Source organism: Leptopilina heterotoma, unplaced genomic scaffold (genome assembly GCF_015476425.1).
Source record: "Leptopilina heterotoma isolate Lh14 unplaced genomic scaffold, ASM1547642v1 Lhet_434, whole genome shotgun sequence".
In the NCBI taxonomy this organism is placed as follows: domain Eukaryota; kingdom Metazoa; phylum Arthropoda; class Insecta; order Hymenoptera; family Figitidae; genus Leptopilina; species Leptopilina heterotoma.
In genome coordinates, this window is record NW_025111083.1 from 496013 (window position 1) to 523189 (window position 27177).

Below are 27177 nucleotides of genomic sequence, written 5' to 3' on the forward strand. Positions count from 1 at the left end.
TGAACAATTTTGTGAAATATTTTTGACGAAGTAAAAATGATATCACATACCTACTAACGATAGGATAAGCGTGTTAGTTGTGCTGCGGTTGCTTTGGTTATTGTTTTAAATTATTATTATTATTATTAAAAAATTATTATTATAAATGTTTTGTATTAACAAAAAATTAATAAATTTTCTTAAATTTATATGACAAATCAAATAATGTTATCATTATTTACTTCAGTTAAAACTCATCTGTTTAAAATAATTGTTTATAAGAATTGATTTAATCAATGATTAAAGTTATTTAAATAATCGTATTAAAATTAATAATTATACAATCGTTTTCACACTTTTCATTTGCACTTTTCATTGTTCTTTGACAATTTCTCAAAGTTTTATAGAAATCGAAGAACTAAGGGACAACTTTAATCTTTTTTGAATAGACCTACCCATATGTAATAATTTTTAGTTTTAAAATAAAAAAAGATATCTTTATATAAAACAGATAAAGAGAAAAAAATGTAATCAGCTATTTTTTACTTTTCAGGACGTTGCCTTCATAAATCCTGCCAACGTTGTGTTCGTGTATATGTTGGTAAGAGAACTAGTTGATGGAGATGAAGCTTCAGAAAAGGAGCTACAGGCTACTGTTTTGACGTGTCTCTATTTGAGCTACAGTTACATGGGTAACGAAATAAGTTATCCCCTTAAACCATTCCTCGTCGAAGACAGCAAAGATAAGTTCTGGGACCGGTGCCTCTTGATCGTCAACCGTCTTAGCTCAAAGATGCTTCGCATTAATAGTGAGCCTGGATTTTTCACGGAAATTTTCACTGAACTGAAGGTGAGGAAAATTTATATTATGTTTAAGTAATTATGGTGTAATACAAAGTTTATGTCAATGAGATAAAAACTTTCAAAATTTTGATAATTTTTATCTTCATCAGGGGATCGATTACGTAAATTGATTTGATTTGACATGGACTTTCAGTATTTCAATTTATTTACTAGACACGTGTTTTCACTGACAGTTTGTGTCGAAACGTCAAAACACAGAAAGAGTTTTTGTTTACAAGATCTTGGTTAGACATATAATATGAAAAAGTGTAAATATAAATGCAAAGTAATTCTTTTTTATTTATTTACATTACGAACTGGCACTGAAAAACAAGCGTCTAGTACAAAAATTGAAATGCGGTGAAAGTCAAACTAAATCAAATGCATTTTTTATGTAATTTTTAATAATTGTTTAAAATTAATTCGGATAGAGATACAAATTTATCATTTATTAATATTATTTAATATTAATAGTAATATTATTAGTAATTTTTACTAATTGCTTAAGATTAATTCGGATAGAGATACAAATTTATCATTTATTAATATTATTTTGATATTCTTCTATTAAACTGTAAGATTCACTAAAATAACTAATTTTCTAATGGACTCAGTGGAGAAACAAAAATATCTAATTATAAATTAATAAAATTGTTTAAGAATTAAATTAATTAAATTAATTAATTTAATTAATTAATTAATTAATTAATTGTTTAATTGTTTATTATCAATATCTAATTATATTATCTAATTATATTACTTTATTTTCATTATTATACTACATCGGTATTTACATCTATACCGAACTTAAACTTTTGAAGCGCCAACCTTCATAATGTATCTGTTTTTATATGTTACAAATGTAACTCTTAGAATTAGGGAGTACGTATAATGTACGAAAGGGCATGTCCCGTTATGTTATTAAATAAATAAATAAATAAATTTACGTAATTGACCCCCAGTTTCTAAGTTTACATTGAAAGTAGAAAAATATATTATCCAAGCGGGGCTTTTTACTTAAGAAATTTGTAAATCAGATAAATTTGATGACCTTTGCCTCAATAAGATTCTAACCGATTTTCTTATTAATTTCTAAGATTTTTCTGGGATTCCTAACGTCTACAGGAGGTTCATGACTAATGTTGTCGCGTACGACCGATAATATCCAAATTACTCTGAAGAAAATGCGAAATAAAGTGTCAAAAAATGTAAATACGCAACACTGCGGCAACTTATAAGATTTTTGCGTAATTCCCAAAGATTACTAAGTTAAAGTCAAATTTTAATCTTTTAAGTGCTTATTTATTACAAACTGAATATCATGTTGTGGCCTTAAGTAAAACGTGGCTGACTGAGGAATTTACTGACAGTATTTTAAATATTTATAGTTATAAGTTAGTTCGTCGAAATAGAGTTGGCAAAAGTGGTGGTGGAGTTGCAGCATATATGAGAAGTGATTTAAATTTTAGAGTTCTATTTTCATCTTCTAATAAATTTGATAATGAACCTGAGTTTATAATTAAATAAATTCAGCATCATGAAGACAAACCGCTTCTTTTTTCTGTTATTTATCGTAGACCACTTGGTAATAACCTTGACATTTTTTAATATAATCTAAGAAAATTTATTAATGCTTATCATAATGTAATAATCCGTTTAATTACATGATTAATATGCAAAGGAAACAAATCAATTTATGTACAAATTAAAAGAGAAAAATAAGTATAAATATGGAAGGCCAACCGATGCAGGCTGGAGATACAGGGTCAACTACACGTCTCTGCTTAATTTTGGCTTGAATATATATATACTGTTGGCTTAACAAATTTGTTTAAACAAAATTAAAAATAAATAAATACAAATATTCTGCAATTATTTATTTATTTAAGAAATGCATTTACATTTATTGTTAAACTGCAAAATTTATTGTGAAAGAACTTCCATTAACATTAACAATTTATGTAAGTTTATATAATTATTTTTAAACATTTTTAAAGTTTAATAAGAAATTACCGTTCAATTACCGTTCAATAAACAAATTAGATGATTAGTTTATAAGATATTTATTTACAATTTTTAAAATATTTTTTAAAATATTCAACTAAATATTTTGCAGTCAAAAATTTCATTTTTAGGAATAAAAATGGACAACAAAAAGAGAAATTCTATGGGCAGTAAAGTCGTACTGGACGCACTTTACAAGGACCTATTTAATTCTATGGGCAGTAAAGTTGTACTAGACGCACTTTACAATCACCTATTTAATTATAGGGCCAAGTGCAGTTTACAAATTTTTGAACTCGAAACTTTCTTATTTTATGATTTTAGAAAATTTTGCTAAAATTCTTGGTATACGTTTCAGTTTTCTTCGAGACACCTCAAAAAATGCTTCTCAAAATAATCTCTTGTGTATTTCGTGTTTCATTTTCAAAAATGTTAAAAAAGATAAATGTGAATGGTTGTGAATATGACATTGTTGATGCCGGTGGTGAAGGTGATTGTTTATTTAAAACTATTGCTCTCGAATTAAATATAAGATCTTACAGTAAAGTTAGGCAATTGTCAGTTTCTCATGTTGTGAAAAATTGGAATAACTACACTGAAAGAATTTTGGGCAGGCTGCAGGTTTTACATGAGTGCCGCTAGAGCTCGCTGCCTCAAGCTCGCAGTTAACCTCAAAAAGGCGAGAATCTACTCCCGAAAGGTAAGCAGCAACTCCTTAGGGGCAGCTGCTCACCTTTCGGGAGTAGATGCTGGCTTTTTTGAGGTGAGCTGCGAGCCATGCGCAAGGGGCACTAATTTCGGACATGAAAACCTAGCAGCCTGCCTAAAATTCTTTCAGTGTATAGTGCAAACGTCACGCTTATCTTAGGATGTAATTCTCGTGCAAATTATACAGATTCAATTAATCAAAGTGGCGTATACGGTTCTCTTATCGAATGTAAAGCAATTTCGAAAACCTTTAAGATAAATATTTTTGTTGTACGCTTGCTGGAAAATGGACAATATTTTATTATTCCTTTTGATATTGACAGAACTTTTCCAAATGTACACATTCTTTTTACTTGTCCGGAACTTGGTGGACATTTTAAATTATTAAGGAATAGCGAAAATATTAATAATAAAGAGAACATTATAACGGTTGCCGAAAATTATGTTTTTGATAGTGATTTATTATCTGATACTACAGAATGCGGAAATACATCCCATATTACAACTGATTTCTTAAATAATGTCAGTCTGAAAAATGTTAGCAGTCCTGATTCTTACCAAAGCAGAAATTTCAGCAGTCCTGATTCCTACCATGAAGGCAAAAACTATTACACTTATTCGGAAAGGAGCATAATTGTTAATACCAGATAATATTTTCAAGCTGGAAAAGATGCAGGTCAAGCAGCTGACATGAATGAGGTTGTTGAAAGAACTTCAAAATGTTTAAAAGTGAGTGAACGAACTGTCAAACGCGTTTATAACGAGTGGATTAATGAAGAATTGAATGCTGTAAAAAAAAAATCTGGAAGGCCTAAGATTGATTGTTATGAGTTTCTGCAAGGTGTAATAAGAAGAAAAATACACAATTTTTACATTGCAAAACAATTTCCCAGAAGACGTTGAAGACATCCCTAACTTTAGTGAAAGTACTTCACGTCGATGGATTGTTTTATTGGAAAAAAACACCCAAGATTATCATAATGAAGTGAACAGTGAACATTATACTGAATGGTTTAAAAAAATTCTTGAAATCATTCCAAACAAATCTGTGATAGTTATTGACCAAGCAGCTTATCACACAATGCTTGATCCCGTATACAGAAATCCGACAACGAAGTGGAAAAAACAAGCTATAATTGATTGGGCAATTAATCGTGGGGTTCCTTTAACTGAGCATTTAGAATCGTTCAATGTATTGCTCAAACCAGATCTTTTGGATATTTGCAAACCATATTACTATCCGAAAAAATATTTATTAGAAAAAATAGCAATTCGAGGAGAAGATGTTAAAATCATTTGGTTGCCCGTGGCTCAATGTGAGTTTAATCCCATTTAATTAATATGGGCTTTCGTCAAAAATTATGTCGCTAAACATAATAAAACCTTCAAACTTCAGAATGTGCAAAATTTGTGTTTAAAAGCGATGAACGAGGTTACTCCATCTCTGTGAGCAAAATTTTGTGAGCACGCACAAAAAGAAGATGAGAAATATAGAGAATTGGAACCTCAAATTGACCATAATATTAAGAGGATGATTATTGAAGTTGGCAATGAAGACACAGATGATGAGTCTAATGTAGATTCGAAAATAAACATGGCCCAACACTGGCCCAGTATTGGCACATCTAGCACACCAGCGTCACTTACTGAAAGTGTAATGAGGCGTTTTCATGGACAATGTTGGCACATTAAATGACCAATATTTTATCATACATTACTAGATCATATATGGGCCTGGCCATTTTGGCAGTTTTTTAATTTCGCACTTACGTTTTTATTATTGTAATAATTTAATATTAAAAATATTATTATTCGTTATTTATTAATAATAACAATTAAGAAACCTGTTTAAAAATATTTAACAAAATAATAATTATTTTTATAAGAAATAATTTTTCTTTATTATTAAAAAATTTATTTTATTTATTAAAAAAATTTATTATTTTATTATTAAAAATTATTATTATTAAAAAATTTTATAAATTTTTATTAATTTTATTTTTTTAAGTTATATTTTTTACAGATAACTTGTGAACCAATGATCCATATTTAAGCCAAAAGTAAGAAATCACCTTCACCACCGGCATCAACAATGTCATATTCACAACCATTCACATTTATCTTTTTTAACATTTTTGAAAATGAAACACGAAATACACAAGAGATTATTTTGAGAAGCTTTTTTTGAGGTGTCTCGAAGAAAACTAAAACGTATACCAAGAGTTTTAGCAAAATTTTCTAAAATCATAAAATTAGAAAGTTTCGAGTTCAAAAATTTGTAAACTGCACTTGGCCCTATAATTAAATAGGTGATTGTAAAGTGCGTCTAGTACCACTTTACTGCCCATATAATTAAGTAGGTCCTTGTAAAGTGCGTCCAGTACGACTTTACTGCCCATAGAATTTCTCTTTTTGCTGTCCATTTTTATTCTTAAAAATGAAATTTTTTACTGCAAAATATTTAGTTGAATATTTGAAAAAATATTTTAAAAATTGTAAATAAATATCTTATAAACTAATCATCTAATTTGTTTATTGAACGGTAATTTCTTATTAAACTTTAAAAATGTTTAAAAATAATGTAATAAGATATTTGGGATAGCAATCAAACGCGTACAGTAATGTTATAATAAAAGGGTCGGGTATTTATTAATAATAAGAATAAACTCAAGTACCGTCAACTGGGGCTATTTTGTGCATCCGGGGGCTATTTTGTGCACGCGAGTTTTTTAATGAAAAAAATTATTAAAATGAATTATTTTAATCTGCTATTTTGTAAAATGAAAGTTTGATTACATGACAATAGAGAGCACTAAATGTTATTATTTAATTCTTTGGCAATTAAGAGAAAAAAATTCCTAAAAACGGAAAATTTGTTTAAAAAATTTTGAAAGTTCGGAAAAATTATACCAGATCTTCTAGAGTTTTAATGTGTCTCATAAACTGTGTTAGATATTTGTTTTCAATTGTGTTGTGATGATACATACGTAATGCGCTAACTTTTTATTCATTATTTTAAGAGAAAAGTGGAAAAAACTGAAAAACCAGGATTCCATGGGGCTATTTTGTGCACTTAAAAAAATCAAATATTTTTCATAAATATTTTATTTAGTAAGTAAAGAAGATTCTGTTTATCATTTTTATACATTTTTGTCTTACTTTTCTGTCAAAAAACTGTAAATACGTTAATTAAAATCATTAAAACGATTAAAAGCTCTACCGGTGCACAACGTAACCTCAAAAATTGAACTTTAATTAATATTTATAAGTTTTTCAAATTAGTTTTAAAACTATTTTCTCGTTTCTCTTAAAATAACTTGAAAATCATATTAGATATTAAATTGTTATCTATTTAACCTTAAAAATATTTATTTCAAGTTTTTTAAAAATATCATTTAAAACAATTAAAAAAGCTCCTATTGAAATGATGTTTTAAAGTTATTTATAAGTGTTTAAACGATCATTTTATAATTATATTAGTATATTATTATAAAATATATATTAAAAAAGAAAAAAATTTTATTTACTATCTGCGTAATATACAATTTAAAGAAAGATTGTTAATTTTTAGTAAATCCAGATTTTAGCAAAATTTTAGTGCTTTATTTTACATTTTTTGTATAGTATATCTACAAAAAAAATTTTACTAGGTCATTCTTTTTTTAACTTACTCTCAAATATATACACAAAAGATTTCATGAAGCAGAAACGATTAAAAAAATTGTTTACGCAACATTACAGAAAAGCAAAGTTCGATGCACAAAATAGCCCCATCCCGGGAGTTATTGTGTTCACGACTTTCAATGACTATAACTAAGACAAAAAATTTTTTTCTTTGCAAAATTTATAGGAAACCTTCAGAAGGATGTCCACAACATATATCAAAAGTTGATTTTCTTTATTCTCTTAATTCTGAATTTATATAAATCTTTGAATAAAAAAAAAGCTATTTGGTGCACAAAATAGCCCCGGTTGACGGTACAGGAATTGGTACATTCTAGAAACGTAGCTCTGCTACGACTGACTGCTATTGTCCTTTCTTATATATTCCCGAAAATAAACGAATAATCACGAACTGAAAACCGAGTCCTCGCGCGTCAAAATTCAAATACCACACTCGGTCGTCCTGACCAATACACCTGTCCTCAGGTGTTGGACGAAACGGCTGCTCCTGCCCAAGGTTTCATATTGTCTGCAGAGGTTGAAGTAGCTCTTGGACCTTCTCCTGTTCCCACCTTTTGAACCAAATAGCGATCACCTCTTAAAACCTGTGATATTTTATATGGACCCAAATATTTGGTGCTAAACTTTAATCCTGGTCCTCCTTGAGGCCGACGAATCGCCACTAGGTCAGCTTCATTGTAAAGACTGTCGTCCTTTCGTTTTTTGTCATAATTGCGTTTATTTGCGGCCTGTATTTTTGCTATAGCTTCTTTTGCACTAACTTGTAAATCATTCCTTTCTTCTAAAAAACTGTTGATCGTCTCTTGCTCCAAAATTTCCGATATTAGCGAGTCTTCCGGTAATCTCATACGAGTGTTAAACAACACAGTGAATGGAGCGATTCCCGTGCTTCTCGACGGTATGTGATTTATAAATTGATGAGCCTTGTCCACAAATTTGTGCCATTCTCCAGGTATTGGTGATGCAAGTTTCGTTAAAATAGGAATGAGGGTACGGTTGAGACGCTCCACCGAACCGTTACCCTGCGGAACTCCGGTGACAATTGTCGAATGATGGATTCCTTCTTCTTTACAATAATTTTCAAATTCATTCAAGGTGAACGCACTACCTCGATCTGTAATTATCCGGCGTGGGTTACCAAAAACTGCGGCTTGTTTAAGCATTTTGTTGATGACTTCCGTTGCCCCCGTCGATTTGGTTGGACACAACCAAACGAATTTGGTGAATCCATCGATAACTGATAATATGTGTTGATATTGCTTCTTTGTAGACCATAGCGGGCCTAAATGATCTACGTGATACATATCTAATGGTCCGCCACTCTTGTCCAATGGACGCAAGAAACCTTCCGGTTTTCCGAACTTCCTGTCTGAAAGAATAAACGTTATACAGTTCTGAATCGTTTTCTGAATTTTTTCTTGCATTCCATTAAACCAAAAGTCTCTTTTTATCAGTAGTTCTGTTTTCGTCACACCAAAATGTCCTTGATCGTGATATTTTCGAATTACACTGTCCTGCATTGCGTCTGGCACCATGATCAACCACTCGTTTTGAATCTCTCTACACAGTAAACCGATCTCCGATCTCCAGCATTCTGTAACAGTTCTCATTATATGATTCGTCGTTTTTCTTTTTTCGCTGTTGTAGTTTTCGATGAACACGCGGCTATCCACTTTCGGGCTGAATTCGCGAGCAAGAGCAACCTTAAGAGTTTCCCAAGAATTTTTACACCCACTAAAGTTCACAAATGATCTCGCCGACCTTGTAATAAACGCCTCACGTATATTGCTTTATACGTATCACTCTACTCACAAATTTGTCGCAACACGTCTTGTTGTCGCAACAATTCCTGTTGTCGCAACACGTCTTGTTGTCGCAACTCGTCTTGTCTTCGCAACGCTTCTTGTCGTCGCAACACGTCGTCTGCTTGTTTATGTTGGTTAGTTCGCAAAAGTTCTCCTGCGCCACCGCAGGCGCGGATCCACGGTAAGGCGAAAGGGGCGATCGCCCCCTCCCAACACACTTACTCACAGTGTAATGTTAGGTATTAATATATCTATGCCTTCATTACTATAAGGTTTTAATTTACGAATCGCCCCCCCCCCCAAAGAAAAATTTGCTTCTGAATCCGCGCCTGCGTCACCGTCGTTCGTCTGCGCACTCTCGCGGTCACTACCGTATGTTTCCTCACTGTCTTCGTTTCCAACATCTTGCTACGCTTGCGTTAATCGAGATTTCAATTCCGCTTTATTACCCGTTGTTTTCAGTCCTAATCGACGCAATCTAAACTTAAGTTCCTTTACTGTTAACAAATCAAAATCCGTATAATCTTCGTCCTCGTCACTGTCGTTGTTCGCACCTTTGAGAATGGGCGGATCTTCCCAAAACTTTCTCAATCTCTCTCTGATAGCCTCTCTAGCACCAGTGACTGAAAGTCCAGCCAACTCGAGCTGCTCTCTCATCTCCTTGTTGGTTAGTTCATCCAACCGCGCCAGCTTTTCTTGCCACGGGTGATCCGACGCCACTTCACTTACACGTCACTCACTACTCGTTTTTTGTTGCTATCCCGAACGAGCCCCCAATTTGTAATAAGATATTTGGGATAGCAATTAAACACGTACAGTAATGTTATAATAAAAGGGTATTTATTAATAATAAGAATAAACTCAAGTACAGGAATTGGTACATTCTAGAAACGTAGCTCTGCTACGACAGACTGCTATTGTCCTTTTTTCTCTATTCCTGAACATAAACAAATAATCACGAACTGACGAACTAAAAAACCGAGTCCTAGCGCGGCAAAATTCAAATACCACAATAATTATATAAACTTAAATAAATTATTGATGTTAATGAAAGTTCTTTCACAATAAATTTTGCAGTTCTAAAATAAATATAAATGCATTTCTCAAATAAATAATTGCAGAATATTTGTATTTATTTATTTTTAATTTTGTTTTAACAAAGTTAAGCCAACAGTATAAAGCCAAAATTAAGCAGAGACGTGTAGTTGATCCTGTATCTCTAGCCTGCATCTCTAGTCTGCATCGGTTGGCCTTCCGATTTACTATTGTCCTCTCAGTGACCTATATTATATTGAATACTATATTCCCATGTACTTTTTTCCGCTGAATCCGAATACGCAGTCAGAATTGACAGATTTGCTTAAAATTTTGAGATAAGCTCACAAAATTGATAAAAGAAGCGATTTAAAATAAAGAAATGGAAATTTTTTGCTATGACACTACACTACAGTATTTCCATATATATTTTTACACTCGGATCTCGCATTTGAAGTCAGAATTGACAGATTTCTGACTGATTTGCTTAAAATTTTGAGATAAACTCAAAAAATTGATCAAAATACAATTTAAAATGAAAAAAGAAAGTTTTTTGATATGACACTACACTAGTGTATTCCCATGTATTTTTTTACTCTGATTCCGAAGTCGGAATTTCCAAAGTGGCTAAATCTTAACAGATTTTCTTGTGTGTCTAAAAATTTTTAGCCATTTAAATAATTCTGACTTCAAATGCGAGATCCTAGTGTTTTTACACATTTCCATTTCTTTATTTTAAATTGTTTTTTTATAATTTTTTTGAGCTTATCTCAAAATTTTGAGCAAATCTGTCAATTCTGACTGCTAATTCGGATTCAGCGGGAAAAAGTACATAGGAAGATAGTAGTGTAGTGTCATAAAAAAATTTTTTCGTCTTAATTCGGTTTTTTGAGTCGTTTTTTGAGTTTATCTCAAAATTTTGAGCAAATCTGTCAATTTTGACTTCAAATGCGAGATCCGAGTGTAAAAATATATGGAAATACTGTAGTGTAGTGTCATAGCAAAAAATTTCCATTTCTTTATTTTAAATCGCTTCTTTTATCAATTTTGTGAGCTTATCTCAAAATTTTAAGCAAATCTGTCAATTCTGACTTCGAATCCGGATTTAGCGAGAAAAAATACATGAAAATATGCTATTGTTATGTCACAAAAATTTTTTTAAATTTTTTTGTTCAAATTCGTGTTTTGAGTCGTTTTTTTGAGTATAACTCAAAAAAAGAACAAATTTGAGCATTCGGACTTCGGATTCAGCGGCCAAAAATACATGGGATTATACTAGTGTAGTGTCTCGGCCACGACACCCTTTTTTTGTGTGCCTGTGTTATGATTTAAGTAAAAATACTTATAATTCCAACTATATTAAAATTTTTTTGAATCTTTTAATTTTTATATTGTTCCATATGCTGCTACTCATCACACAAACAATTCTGAGTCATGGATTGATTTGTGTGTGATTGGTAATGAACAAAATCTAATTTCTTTTTCTAAATCTCATGTTCCTTTTGTAGGTAGACATGAATTTATCGGAATAACTTATAAATAAGAACTTATTTTAAAAAGTAAAACTTATTTAAAACTTATTTTAATTTATATTGGAATGTAAAAGGAATCGATACCGCTAGTTTTCTATCCACTTTCAATTCTTTTGATTGGACTGACTTTAATCAGATTCATTCTGTTAACGTCAGATAAAATTTTATTACAAATTCAATTAATATAGCATAGCGTTTGAAGAACATGCTCTTGTGTGTATATATGTACCAAAGAAAAAAATGTTTGTCCATGGATGAATGTTAAAATAAAAAATGTTAGAAAAGAAAGGGATTCCACGTTTTAAAGTGTAGAAGAGGGTAGGTAATGTCTGGATTAAAAATAAATACAAAAGTCTCATAAACAGGGTCCAGTTTTTTGTAAAAAATGCACGAGATGATTACAATGCTGGTAGACTTCGGAGTATTACCGACCAACGGGTTCTTTGGAGGGAGTTAAGGCTCCTCGGTATTACTAAAAGTAAGAATGATGATTGTTTGACATTGTTCCTCACAACATATTGTTGTTTAAATTAATAGAATATTACATTATAAGGGCAGAAAGTTCGAAATTCCTGCACTGAGCGAAATGATGCCCAAGGCGAAGCCGAAGGCATCATCGCGTAGTTTAGGGCTTTCGAATTTCTGCCCGTGTAATGTATACTATTTTTCTTTATAATTATACGGTCGAAAGTACGCTCGTTAATTTATTTTTTAAGAAAATTGCAATCGAGTTTCATTTGACAGCCTCGCTTCAACGCCTCTAGCGGACACTCGTGAAGCTTTGGTTTTTTCTCTGTCTTTCTCTTGCAAACAACATTCGCCTGCCCCGACATTTGATGCACGAGCGAAGCGAGTCCTTCTGGTCGGGGGCAGGCACGAAAAAAAATGTGCAAGATAAATTAATATTATATTTTCAAAAGAATTTTTCTGTTAGAACAAAATTAATTTTATGTTCCTAAAATTTTAAACATTCTAATGAACACAATTTCATTATTTCTTCAAATTATTACAATTTTATAATAAAATTTTGGCACGTTTTAAAAAAGAAATTACAAAATTATTAATTATTTTATTTTTGTTTTTAATGTTTATTAAAATAATTTTTGAAAATTCCTGCACTGCGCGAAATGATGCCCGAGGCGAAGCCGAGGGCATCATCGCGTAGTTTAGGGCTTTCGAATTTCTGCCCGTGTAATGAATACTATTTTTCTTTATATATACGGTCGAAAGTACGCTTGCTAATTTATTCTTTTAAAAAATTGCAATCGTGTTTCATTTGACAGCCGGCCATCTTTATTTACTTTTGCTCCTCGCTTCAACGCCTCTAGCGGACACTCGTGAAGCTCTGGTTTTTTCTCTGTCTCTTTCTTGCAAACAATATTCGCCTGTCCCGACATTTGATGCACGAGCGAAGCGAGTCCTTCTGGTCGGGGGCAGGCACGAAAAAAAATGTGAAAAAGATAAATTAATATATTATATTTTCAAAAGAATTTTTCTGGTGGTACAAAATTAATTTTATGTTTCTAAAATTCTAAACGTTCTAATGAACACAATTTCATTATTTCTTCAAATTATTAAAATTTTATTATAACATTTTGGCACGTATTAAAAAAGAAAATAACAAATTTTTAATTATTTTATTTTTGTTGTTAATGTTTATGAAAATAATTTTGAAAATAATTATATCAGCAAAAGATTTCGTTCATTTCAATATTCAGAGCTTGTTGATAATAAATTTATAAAGTATAAAAAGTTTTCTTGATAATTTTTTTTCTCATTTTATATTGCGATAACAATTACTCATTAAATTGTCATTGAACTCGAAAATTTCTTATTTACCGACAGTGGTGTTTTTACCGACAGAGAATTATTTTACTCCCGCTGTAATAGAGGTTGGGTATGAAATCAACCAAAGCACAAATGTTTGACTTTCTGCTGCGAAAACGCAAAGGGAAGTACGTACTTTCGACCGAGGTATGAAGAAAAAGTTTTCTTGATAATTTTTTTCTCATTTTATATTGCAATAACAATTAGAATTTATTTTGTGCCAGGAAACCATGAGGACAACAAATTAAATTACATTAAGATAGAGGCGCATGAATATTCCCCAAATGACATTTGACCGAACTGCATTCAGCCGAACTGTTAATTTAACGAAATGTCATTTAATCGAACTGTATTTACAACGAAACGCCATTTGTCACGATCTGCTATTTTAACGAATTGTCATTTGTTCAAAGCGACATCATTACCATTTGTTACTTTTGCGAAAAGTAACTTGTACGAATTCCACAAATCGAAGTGATTTAATCAATATGACTTTTTTTTTTATTTATTTGGTTTATACACCCGTCTTAAGCTTATCTAGCTATACAAGTGTGTTTACATTTTCTCTTACATAATATTTCTTATATACATTTTCCTAATACTAAGTTTTGCGCCTACAGAGCGACTTGAAAATTAGGAGTACTCGCATTTGCCTGGACCACCCGTCTAATGGGTTTTCTCGCCAGTGGAGAGGGAAACTGTAAAAAACCTCTCCTGAGTACAACCGGTTTATCGACAGTCGAGTTCTAATGGTGTGTACCGGACAATAATCGACGGTGCACATCATTATACCTCGACGTCAAACCTCCCGCTCAGATTGTCTCACGTGACGGAAAAATACCAAGCCAAATGGGCGCGAACCAAGGGTACTATACTCTTGGTCCTTAAACGACCGCCAAACGAGGCATCTATCCGACTGAGCTAGTCTGTCGGTTCAATATGATAAGTACAATGCGTATTTACACAGTAAATATATTATTTTTTGTGATCCAGTACCAGGTATCACAACAATGTTTAAAAGCTTAATTTTTTACATGACGTTTTAAAATGATGGTAAATTATCCTTATGTAGTTAATGAATGTCTCCTTATTTCTTTGTTTTGCATTTTTAGTAGATTTTTCAAGAGTGCCCACAACCGAACCAAAATTTTCTTTTTTAGAAAAATAACCACTATATTAAATGTTTAATAAAATTTTTCTAGCCGACGGAATCAATTCAATTTCTTTGCCAGTAGTGAGTTAAGGTCCCGTTCTTTAAATACACATGCATATATTCGCTCGTTCAGTGGAGCTCCGATTTTCCATCAGGAACCGGACCAACACCTTGTCAAAAAACCATAAAGATGGATAAATAGTCGAAGGGACAAGAATATTGAGATCTTCATAACCTATATTTGTCCATATTTTGGACTTATTCATGCAAACAAACAATTTTTGCAGAAAAATACGTAATTAGTTTAACACTTTTATTAAAAAAACGTAGGGTAAATGTGTGTACTACCGTGGTTTAAAATTTAATGCAGACTTAGTTAATAGATTGTGAACAAACCTCACAAGATATTTGTATAATTTTTTTAAGGGGACATTCCAGTTCAAAATGTGAAAAAAATTGATTTTTTTTTATTTTCGGATTTCTTATAGTGTCAAGAATACTCTCCGAAAATATTATTGCAAAATTCGAAGTAAAACAAAAGTTATACATCCTTATTCTTCGTCATGTCAAAGATGTTTTTGTATGCGGATAAGCAATCGAATGATTTAAATGTTTTCTCATTTGCAGTTTTTAAAAAAGACAAACAAAAATGTATTTGGTGTTGCTGATCACAAATTAGATATCAAATTTTCAAAATTCAAAATGACGGATCCAATATGGCGGAAAAGAAAAATTTTTTATTTTAATTTTTTTTTCGTTTAATTTTTTTTTCGTCTACCATATTGCATCCGCCATTTTTAATTTTGAAAAAATGATGTCATATTCGTAATCAGCGACCCTAAAAACCCCCCCGTAATGATTTTCAAGCAAATCCACCGTGGTAAAAATGTCGGACCAATTCCGGATTAAATACGGACAGATTAGTACGGATTTGTCCGAAAATTGTACGAAAAAGGTCCGAAAATGATCCGCGCTAGTCTGATATCAATCCGAACGAAAACCTGAATCCGAAAACACTCTATGAATTAAGTCCGTAATTATTACGCAACAATCCGAAATTATGTCCGTCAAAAAACTCATCTAAAATAAATACGAAATAATCCGAAATCAATATGTAAATAATACGGAATCAATCCGCAATAATCCGAATTTAATCCAGTTAAAAGATTTAATCCGAAACAAGTATGGAACAATACAAAATCTGTATGCAAAGAATCCGGTAACAGTCAGCGTCAATCCGAATAATATCTGATCAAAACACCACAGTCTGAAAATAACTCTTATTATTATAAGAATTTGTAAATATATACAATCCACAGACAGTTCAAAACAATCCATATTCAATCCAATTCAAAGACTTAATCAGGAATGATTTTTGTATAATATTGAATTTGTATGTTAAAAACAATTTGTATTAAATGCAGATAAATTTAAACTATAATTATAATTTCGTATGACAAAAACCTGACAAAAACCAGATTAATTCCGGATTTAATAATTTCACATTTGCAAAATGCGTATTGTCAGACTAACTTCGGACTAGATCGGACTAATTCCGGATTCACTGGTTATACACAAACCGCATTTATCCGGACAAATTCCGAGCGACAAAAACCTGTCCATAAGCAGACTGTTTCGGATTAGCTGCGGATTCACTGGTTAAACCAACCGGATTACTTCTGTATTAACTAGTTGCATATGATCTGATTAACTTCGGACTAAACCGGACTAGTTACGGATTCAATAGATATAAAACACGGTATTGATTTCAAACCTAATTCATGGTGAAAAAACTCCACAATAAACCGTACTGTTGCGGACAAATTCCGGATTAGTCCGAAATCGGTCCCACTTTTTATGCAGGGTATTTACTTATGGTAAATAAAATATTTAATTCTGCAGTCAATTTGTTTTTACAAATTTACTAGTATTATTAGTTATCTTGTTTCAATATTAAAATTAACACTGATGTATTAGTTTCTTGTCATTTCTTTTCGTGACACTTCATAAATTCTATTATGAATTTGAACTCCCATGCGAGCGTGGTATAGTGGTTAGTGTATTCGATTTCGGTGCTATATAATGTTAGATAGGTGTAGGTTCGAATCCGTAAGCGTTAGAAATTTTAAGCTAATGTAAATAAAATTGCGATAGGTAAATCGAAAAAATATGTTGAATGTACCATAAAGTAATAATAATTAATATGTGTAACTTGTATAATTATTTTTTTATTAACATTCACTAAATTGTCCGGTCTAATTTTTGACTGTTTCGGACTAATTCCGGATTCACTAGTTAAAATTAACTAGATCTCGATCTTGAAAATTTTTTTTTTAAAAATTCTTAAATAAATTATTTATTACATGTAAAAGAAATTTTTTAAATAAATGTCATAGTTATTTTAATAATATATACTAAAAAAGCCTTCTTTTTGCCTGTTTTGAACTGGAATGTCCCCTTAAATTGATCTTTGACTTTATTTGATATATTAAGAAAATTGAGAATGTCGTAGAGCGTATATTTTATTAAATAATAAATATTTTTAAAAGTAATGCAAGTGCAGGTATTACCGTGGTGCTCAAAGCTTCAGGATCGAAATACCGTGTGCCTTATACCGCGAAAATTCCAACTTGTAGAAATCGTAAACGGTTGAATGAAATTAAGCAAATTTGAAGCAATTGTTTATTAATTTAACAATAAATAATATTCTTATGTTTTACCAGATACTAATAATAATCACAATTCGTTATATATCTATTAATAACTTTATTTAGTGGCTTTATTTAGTACCTAATAACATTTAATTAAATATTTTTTATGAAAATAGTAATTATTATTAAAATAATAATAGTATAAGGTCTAAATCATTATGAAATCATTTTTTAATTCCTGCGGTTCTCCTTTAACTTGAAAAGCACGATTTGCCACTTTACTTATTATTTATAATAATAATAACGACTTACGGTATTTGACGCACAAGTTCAAAATGTTATCCAATTACCGTGTTAATAAAATAAAAATACATTGAATCATAATTTACCACGAAGTTTTGACTTTAAAAATACATTAGTTAATCGAATATACAAAAATTAAGAAGTTTAAAAGTATTAATAATAAAAAAGCGATTTATATAAAACTGTATTTTTGCATTACAATGAGCAATTTATCAAACTTTCCGCACCTACGAGATTTAGAATTTTTTAAAACGAGAAATACAAGTTAAATATCTATAATTTTTTATTTATTAAACACGTACAATATGAAAGTAACTATTTGAATTTTTTGGGATAACAAATTCGGTCATAAATGACAAAATTTACCAAAAATAGCGAAACCACGGTAACTCATGCACCGACGGTAATACTCACATTTACCCCAACATTATATTTTCTTATTAAAAAATTTATTTTTTAACAACAAATCTGTGACTTTTGTTTGCTTCACAGTTGAGGCCTTGGATCGAATAACTCGCACAACGCTCGGAGAAACGCGCAACTGCCAATCAGTGAGCAGTGAGCGCCTCTGGGTCACTCACTGCTACCCGACTGGTATTAGCTCGTGCCTCCGAGCGTCGGGCGAGTTATTCGATCCAAGGCCTCAGTTGTTTTTAATTTATTCGTCGCATATGTGCGTAAACAACGAAGAATCATTGTGTCCGTCCACCGGGTGTCTCGTTTGGCAATGATCTAGAAAATGAAATACCTACTCTTATACGAAATTTTAACAATGTTATAATAATGGGAGATTTTAATTGCAACTTAAATATTTCTTCTTCTATTACTAATTACCTTATATTTATGTTTTATTGAGCGGGTATGTATGTGTAGTACCTCATAGCGCTACTCACCAATTAAATAATTCTAGCACTAGAATTGAAATAATTTTTATAAACGATTTGGATACTTTCATTTTGTCAACATGCGGTGTTATTCTTGTCACATCTTGACCTGATAAGTATTAAATTTAAGTTCGAAAGAGACAAATTTCAATTTGATAGACAATCACATTTCATTCGTACACTGTAAACAATTTCGGGAGTTAACGGTCACTAAAGTTGGGAGTGAAATTTTTCGAGTTAAAAATCAACTCCCTTTTGGAGTTGATTCTTATTTTTACTGTGTAAATTTTATCTCCCTTCATCCAACTCCCTTCGCTTCAGCTCCCAAATGGGTGCGACTTTTATAGAATCTCCTGTGGAGTTAAAATTTAACTCCCTTTTTTACAGTGTATTCTTCCGGAGCCTGATATAAATTTAGAAGTTTATAGGCTCACTTATTTTTTAACCACTGCTTTTGACGGTTTCACACGACCTCATCTGCCTAGTCGTAGAAATAGATACTCACCGTGGATGACTGATGAGATTAGATAATTTATGATTTATGAGTGTATCTGAGCTTATATATGTCCTAAAAATGTTCTCAACGTGTCCTGAGAATGTCACAAACATGTCCTAAAAATGTCCTCAGTGTGTCCTGATAATGTCCCACACATGTCCTCAATGTGTCCTGAAAATGTCCCAAGCCTGTCCTAAAAATATCCTAAGTGTGTCCTGATAATGTCCTCAATGTGTCCTGAGAATGTCTGAATCATGCCCTAAAAATGTCCTCAACATTTCTTAAGCATGTCTAAAATACTTCCTCAAAATATCAATAATATGACAAATTTGGACGTCTTCAGGCCAGACATAGAATTTGATTAAGACGCCTTTAAGTATGCCTTTAAGACATCTTCAAGATATCTTTTTTAAGACATTGTTAACATATCTTTAGGATATTTTAAAGCTGTTTTTTACAATGTCCTAAGAACGTTCTGAAAAGGATATCCCACGGATGTCTATGTCCACTGGGTTATATTATAATTTTTTTTAGAAAATTACTGACTCTATTTTCAGTATTTAAGAAAAAATGTTGTTTATTTGTTTACTCTAATCAAATAGTTTAAATGATAACTTGTATGTTTGTTCAAATGTATGTAACTAGTATCCATCCCAGTAAAAAAAATTCGATACACGGACCGCGGAGTTCGTATACGAGCTCGGTAGCTCGTATGAGAAATATGAGAAAACTCTCATACGAGCCTTTTCCGTAATGAGCCTAACACTCTGACCACTCTGCTACTCTGACATGAAGTCGAGGAAGCAAAAGGATTCTTATAAGCTACACTACACTGGCCGATACTGTGCCATTATTGGGCCGAGCTACGTCCCAATATTAGCAATTATAATTTGCCATCATAGATACAAAATGATAGACATTAATGTGCCATTCCTGGGCCAAGCTACACCCCAATTCTGGCAATTATATTTTGCCATCAAAGATACAACATTTTTGCCATTAAAGTGCCACTAATGAGCCATTAATGAGCCGATCTTCGTCACATCACTGGCAATTGTCTTTTACCATTAAAGATTGATCAACTTTACCAATATTGTGCCGTTATTGAGCCAAGCTACGTCCCAATACAGGCAATTATAATTTGCCATGAAAGATACAAATTTTTTGCCATTAAAGTGCCAATAATGAGCCATTAATTAGCCGATCTTCGTCACATCACTGGCAATTGTCTTTTACCATTAAAGATTGATCAACTTTGCCGTGAATGTGCCATTATTGGGCCAAGCAACGCCGCAATTCTGGCAATTATATTTTGCCATCAAAGATAAAAATTTTTTGCCATTAATGTGCCTTTAATGGGCCAATCTTCGTCACATCATTGGCAATTGAATTTAAAAAAATTTTAATATCAAAATTCATGCTATGTTTTTAATATTTAATTATTATTTAAAAATTTGACTAGAATCCATTTTGAAATCAATTTTTACTAGAAAATTCTACGAGAATTTAATTAGGGGAAGTGCGCCGGTTGTGGGCACCCTCCGGTTGTGGGCACCCCTATGTAAACTTCGACGGCAAGCAGACTTTACTGATCTAAGTATTGCAAGTCGTGTTCGTTGACAAGACGGACTTTTCGTATTGATAACGAAACAAATATATGCATTTGTGTAATAGCTGTGAGCATAATAAAGAAAATTTGCATTAAATAAATAAAAAAGTAATTTTGTATTGTTTTCGAAGAGCAACATATGGGTGTAGATTCGTTCAGAAAAAAAGGGTTTAATTTTTTTTTTGCAGTTTTGTCATTATATTTTGTGATTTACCTTCGTGTTTAACCAAAATCCTGCATCACAAAATGTGTTGGTCTTTTTAAAAAATGACTGTCATTCCCGGTTGTGGGCACCTTTATGTTAAGGAGGCTCTACCATCTGACAATGATGAGGACTACTGTCTCATCTATCTAAACTTTCTGCCAAGGAAAGTGACAGCCGCAAACTCCATTAAATGCGATGAATATAGTCGTTCAGTGCATTAGAAGTGCGTTATGTTATGAGTACTAGCTACTTCACATGCAAGCATTATGCTTTTGTTAGCGATGAGCATAGTGTGAAAACGTGTCATCATTTTTGTTCTTTATCCCAGCAAATTCTCTTAAAATAAAGAAACTTTCATTTCTTCTTTATTTGTGTTGGTTTCATTTAATATTTTTCCATTTTTAGCGGATTTTTCAAGGGTGCCCACAACCGGGTACAAAATTTTTTTTGTCAAAAAATTCCCATTTCACTAAATTTCTAATAAAACTTTTTTATTTAAAGGAATCAATTTAATTCCTTCACTGACAGTCACCTTAGACCTCTAGCTTTAAATTCGTACACATATATTTGTATAATATGCACATGGACAAATGTTATGAGGCAAAAACAAAAGGGTGCCCACAACCGGAACACTTCCCTTATTTAAATGCAAAAATAAATAATTTATTGAATAAATTGAAAATTTCTTAATTTTTAGATAATAAAGGAAAAATTTTACTCAAAAAAAGGTTTCTGTTACATTTATTTACGAATTTCTTTAATCGTAAAATTATTCGAAAACATTAATAACTTCTTTTTTAAATTAATACTTAATTAAACTTTTTCAAAACAATTAATTCTTTAAAATTGACAGTAAAAAATATAGAAAATTCAAAGTTTCGAATATTTTAATTTGAATCCTTTTCAAGCTTATTCAATTATTTAAATACAAAATAAATAATTTATTGAATAACTGAATGTTTCTTAAAATTAAATTCTTAGAAAAAATTTTACCAAATTAAAATGCCATTAATGTACCTTTAATGGGCCGATCTTCGTCACATCACTAGCAATTGAATTTTTCCATTAAAGATTGATCAACTTTGACAATAACGTGCCGTTATTGGGCCAAGCTACGCCCCAATACTGACAATTATAATTTGCCATCAAAGATACAAAATGTTTGCCATTAAAGTGCCAATAATGGGCCGATCTTCGTGATATCACTGGCAATTGAATCTTGCCATTAAAGATTGATCAACTTTGCCAATATTGTGCCGTTATTATTACGGAAAAGGCTCGTACATATGAGAGTTTTCTCATATTTCTCATACGAGCTACCGAGCTCGAATACGAACTCCGGGGTCCGTGTATCGAATTTTTTTTACTGGGTAGTCAGTTTTTCGTTCGCCGCGACCATTAGCGACGACGATATCTCGAGAACCGTACGGTAAAAAATTCTAATATTCAACAGTAATGTGCATTAATATGTTAATTAATTTTGCTGAAGTTTTCAAGCAATTCTCTATTACCATTGATTTTGAACTAACCGCACATTAACCCGTTGACTGTCGCTGACGCATATATGCCAAAAGTGTTTCATGACGCGCAACTTAAAAAAAGTGATTAAAAACTTCTTAAATGTTCCTGAAGCCGGTTACTCGGGGGTTTTCGAGGTCTCTGATTACGAATATGACGTTCGTTTTCTAAAATTCAAAATGGCGGATCCAATATGGCGGACAACAAAATAAAAAATTGATCAGATTGACTTGAAACGTAGTACTCGTGGGTTTTTAGGGTCGCTGATTTCGAATCTGACATCAGTTTTTCGAAATTCAAAATGGCGGATCCAAGATGGCGGAATTTTTCCAAAATTCGTCGAATTTGCTTGAAACTTGTTACTCGGGGGTTTTAAGGGTCGCTGATTACGAATCTAACATTAGTTTTCCAAAATTCAAAATGGCGGATCCAATATGGCGGACAAGGAAATAAAAAATTGATCACATTGGCTTGAAACTGAATACTCGGGGGTTATTAGGGTCGCTGATTACGAATCTGTCATTATTTTTCTAGGGTATTTATCGAAATTCGATTTCACCAAAAATTATCATACTGATGTCATATTAACCAGTTTCAAACAAATTCAATAAATTTTAAAAAATTTTCCGCCATATTGAACCAGATATTTTGAATTTTGAAAAACTGATTTCAGATTCGTAATCAGCGACCCTAAAAACCCCCGAATATTCAGTTTCAAGCTATTATAAATAATTTTTTATTTTGTCGTCCGCCATATTGGATCCGCCATTTTGAATTTTAGAAAACTAATGTTAGATTCGTAATCAGCGACCCTTAAAACCCCCGAGTAACAAGTTTCAAGCAAATTCGACGAATTTTGAAAAAATTTCCGCCATCTTGGATCCGCCATTTTGAATTTCTAAAAACTGATGTCAGATTCGTGATCAGCGACCCCAGAAACCTTAGGGTACCAAGTTTCATAAAAATCCATTAAAATTTTTTTCAACACACTTTTGGCCCAAACAGTGGAAATCTCGTTGACAGCCAAGGGGTTAAAAGAAAATTATAGTAGGGTAGAGTGGGGTAAAAAGCCAAGGTGTGGAAAAGCTATTTGAGTTTTATTTATTATATTCATTTTATTTATTACCTATAGTAATATAGTTTTTATTGTAATTTTAATTTTTGAGTTGCTCTGCGCGAAACATTTCGATGAACTTTTCAAACATATTACAACCTGATTAAGTGAACGGGTAATAAAAGTAAATATTTGTACATAAGGAGAAAATTATACTGAAAACGTATACAATGTTAATTTTTGGAAATTGAACTATATTCAAAATTTATTTTAGCCTTTTGAGAAACTGGTCTTGGGGTAAAAAAGCCAGCGACAAAAATCCATTGAATATGATGTGCAATTCATTTGTTTTCTACTTAAACTAACCTTCTTATTTTACAAAATTTCTCGTGTTTAGTTAATAAAATTAATTAAACACGACGAAAAAATAGTTCAAAATGCATTAAAAAAATTAACAACGAATAAACGGTTGCAACAAAAAATATGGTATCTGTGGTAAAACTTAAAGAGGACTTTTAGAAAAGGTACAAAAAATTTTTAGTGTAAATCGAAAACAGATAAACTGAAGGTAGTACGCTCACGATCGCACTTTTCTATAGAATTTCCTGAAATTTAAAATCTGAATAGTTAATAACAAGATCTACAAACTTGCACAATTTTAAAACAATTGATCGTTTCTAAAACAATATATTTAAGTTAAAAGTTTTTTATTTAACATGGTTAACCTATAAAGAGTGCATATAAATGGCACATTTCTTCTAATAACTTCTAAAATTGTCTATAGATTGTTTTCAAAAACGAATATATTATAAATGAATATTTGAAAAATTTAGAACAAAAAGATTTAACAATATTAACCGTTTCAGTGAAAAGGTATAATATAAATAATATTCTAATAGTATACTTGTGTGTGAGTGTGTCTGTACATAGGGCTGACTATGTATTCAGTACAGTCCAAGCCAAAAAATGCTACCGTAACTGCACCATACTATAGCATTTTATTAAAATTTACTTTTGAGAGTGACTGTCGCGAGCGTAACACCTTAACATAAAAATTCAATTTTCCTTGCTGAAAACTCTTTAAAATTTATTAAAATATTTTAAAAATAAGATTATTTGTCATATAAATAAAGAAAAACTATAAAAATACCAAAATTAATAACATATTCTGCTAAAATCGCGAGTTGGCTTTTTCACCCTACCAGGTGGTACAAAAAAGCCACTTGCAGTGCTTTCGTAAAACTCTTAGGCTGAAGTCCCATGGCAGCGTTTTGCGATGCGTTTTGTAACTAGGCAATGAGTGTGAGAGAGATGGAGATATATGTTTGCTATATTTGCACTCATGGCCTAGTTACAAAACGCAACGCAAAACTTTGAGGCTGAAGTCCCATGGCAGCGTTTTGCGTTGCGTTTTGTAACTAGGCAATGAGTGTGAGAGAGATACAGATATATGTTTGCTCTATTTGCACTCCATTGCCTCCACGGAAAAAGTATCGGCACGTTAGATGTACAGGTTGTGTCAAATTTTCTTCTACATTTATTTTGCACGCCATCTGTGCCAGTTTGGCGTATCTGACGTGCAATATGTACGTCTAATATCTCGAAATGGCACCTCAGACGTGCAAAAAATGAAATGTAGTGCTGTTGACACTGTCCTCGGCGCATCTAATGTCCCGGAATTTTTTCCGTGTAGTTACAAAACGCAACGCAAAACGCTACCATGGGACTCCAGCCTCACTTTTGTTGCAACGCATTTGGAAGTCGGTCTCGAAATGAGTAATCGGCAACTTCAAGTGACTCAAAATAGAAAAAATGTCAGGTTCTAGTTTTTTGTATGTGTTATGTTGGCAACAACTATAGAAAGTGTCTGCTGCGCGTTGCGCCGTTACTTTTTTTGTGTTTCGCATGTTTCGTGTTATATGGTTGCTATCCCTGTCAGTCAATTCACAAGTGACTACCCTGCCGGAAGAATGGACTGAAATTGTACTGGGGAATTAGTATTGAGAGCTCAGTGCTATTTCAGTGAAAATTTGCTGCGTTTCAGCACTGAAATTGTACTGGGAAAAATTACCTGCAAAAGGGTCGCTATCGGTGATGTTTATGGCCTGACCGTCATTAAGTTGAAGGACGAATATTTCTTTGTTAATGTTAAAAATAATTTTTATTTATATTTCAACATTATATTTGTTTTTCATGAACTCAGATTCTTTGAAAAAAAAGAAAAAAAATTTTTTTTTTGAAAATTTAATTATTTAAATTGTAAACTTTTTAAGCCATAAAATTATAATCCCATACAACAATAGGCTTTCGGGTCTATTGTTAAAGCAGGGGTTACAATGTAAATTTAAAATTTAACGGGAATTTCGTTGAAAATTTTGTTAACCTTTTTTATTTTCACTTCCAGACTGTTAACAATGGTTTGTAACCTACATTTGAAACTACTGTTAAAGGACTTTAAAAATGTCTACCGAAACAATAAAAAAACGGACTGAAATTGTACTGGAGGCCAGTACAATTTCAGTACTTTTTCAGTCCATTCTTCCGGCAGGGTAACCTAAAAAATTGCTTTTAATTTCTCATAAATGCGATAAATCGACTTCAAGTATTAATGTTTTGACAAGTCCAACGTGTTTATTCATTATATACATAATTATTTTAATTCATATTTTTATGAATTATTCCCAGTTATTCCAATGCTAATGTAATTTTATCATAAACCCAAAATGATACCGCTTTTACTCATTTTGAGTCTTTTCCCCAGAAACTCAGAATGAGTCGAAGGGGTATCATTTTTGTTGCACTTCAAAATGAGTATCATATGATATACTCATTTTGAGTAAAGTTTTTTTCTGTGTAAGAGTGCGACACGTTGGTCCATTCTTGATTTGGCCTTTGAAAGTATCATTATTGATCTTTATGTCTAGGGGCAAAACTTTTTTTAGCAAGCACACTCGAAATCATGATCTAGACTTTATCTTCTATTAAACTGTAAACGATTTTGCCTGTAGGGGAATCTTGGTTTTAACCTGCTCCCAGTCCCTTTTAGTGCCTAAAAAGTGAGACCGAACTTATTAGGGGTTTTATTTGTCGAGGTGTTAAATACTTTCCCCCAAGGTTTTAAACAATTTCACTGAAAGATTTCTTCTGTATATTTTATGCGCTGTCTAGTTCTGTTGTTTCTATTCTAAAATATTATTACATTTCAGGCCTGCGGAGCCGGAGATCGAGTCAATCTGACTGGGAACGGTTTAGAGCGAAGCCTTGTCGTCTCCGGAGTCACGGTTCCCACCAAGGCAGCTTGACGGAGCTACACACACCTGTTGGTGCGAATCGCCAGACACGGCTGCGACGCCACAACTCTCTGACGACGGGCTTCTGAATGCAGAACAGCTCTTGCAGCATGACCCTTCGACCTCAACTCAGGAGCAACTAGAGCTATATCATCAGGAGCAGCAATCTCGTCACGAAGAGGATAATGCTCAGGGAGAGCCTGGTCGCTGTATCACCTGTGGACAAAAGAGGAAAGGTGAAATTTTCTACACAATCGAGGATCTGGATGCAATTGAGTTAGCACCTGCAAACATACGTTTTGCAGAACAAATTTGCGGCTGTGATGAATTGGAAGCCATCAGCAGTGAACGTCCAGAATTACAAAAGTTTGGGAGCACTGAAACGCGATGGGCTAACACAAGTTTCCTTTCACCTGATGATGCTCTCTGGGGCTTAAGAAGGCACGCGAGCGATGGAACGGAGTATCGTTGGGAGCTTCATGCATCGAAAACTGACTTGGAACTCTCTAAAAGGGGTAAGTGCTCTTGTCATACTCCTGCCACGCCTGAGGAGAAGAAACCAGAGAGAGGAGACCTCAGAAAACATCACAGCGCAGA

General features: G+C 32.3%; 1 protein-coding gene across 3 annotated transcripts in view; it reads left to right on the forward strand.

Moving 5' to 3' along the window:
* Positions 1-26630, forward strand: part of LOC122506796 (cyclin-dependent kinase 5 activator 1) — a 179496-nt gene extending 152866 nt beyond the window's left edge. For 2 of the 3 annotated variants that reach the window (XM_043619116.1, XM_043619117.1), the window contains exons 3-4: positions 533-829; positions 26497-26630. In XM_043619116.1, coding sequence (XP_043475051.1) covers positions 533-829; positions 26497-26592 — 393 coding nt within the window. In that variant the 3' untranslated portion in view covers positions 26593-26630. Of the gene's footprint in view, positions 1-532; positions 830-1919; positions 2168-26496 lie in introns of those variants that run through there. The other variant, XM_043619118.1, reaches the window with a different exon arrangement.
* The last annotated feature ends 547 nt before the right edge of the window (positions 26631-27177 follow it).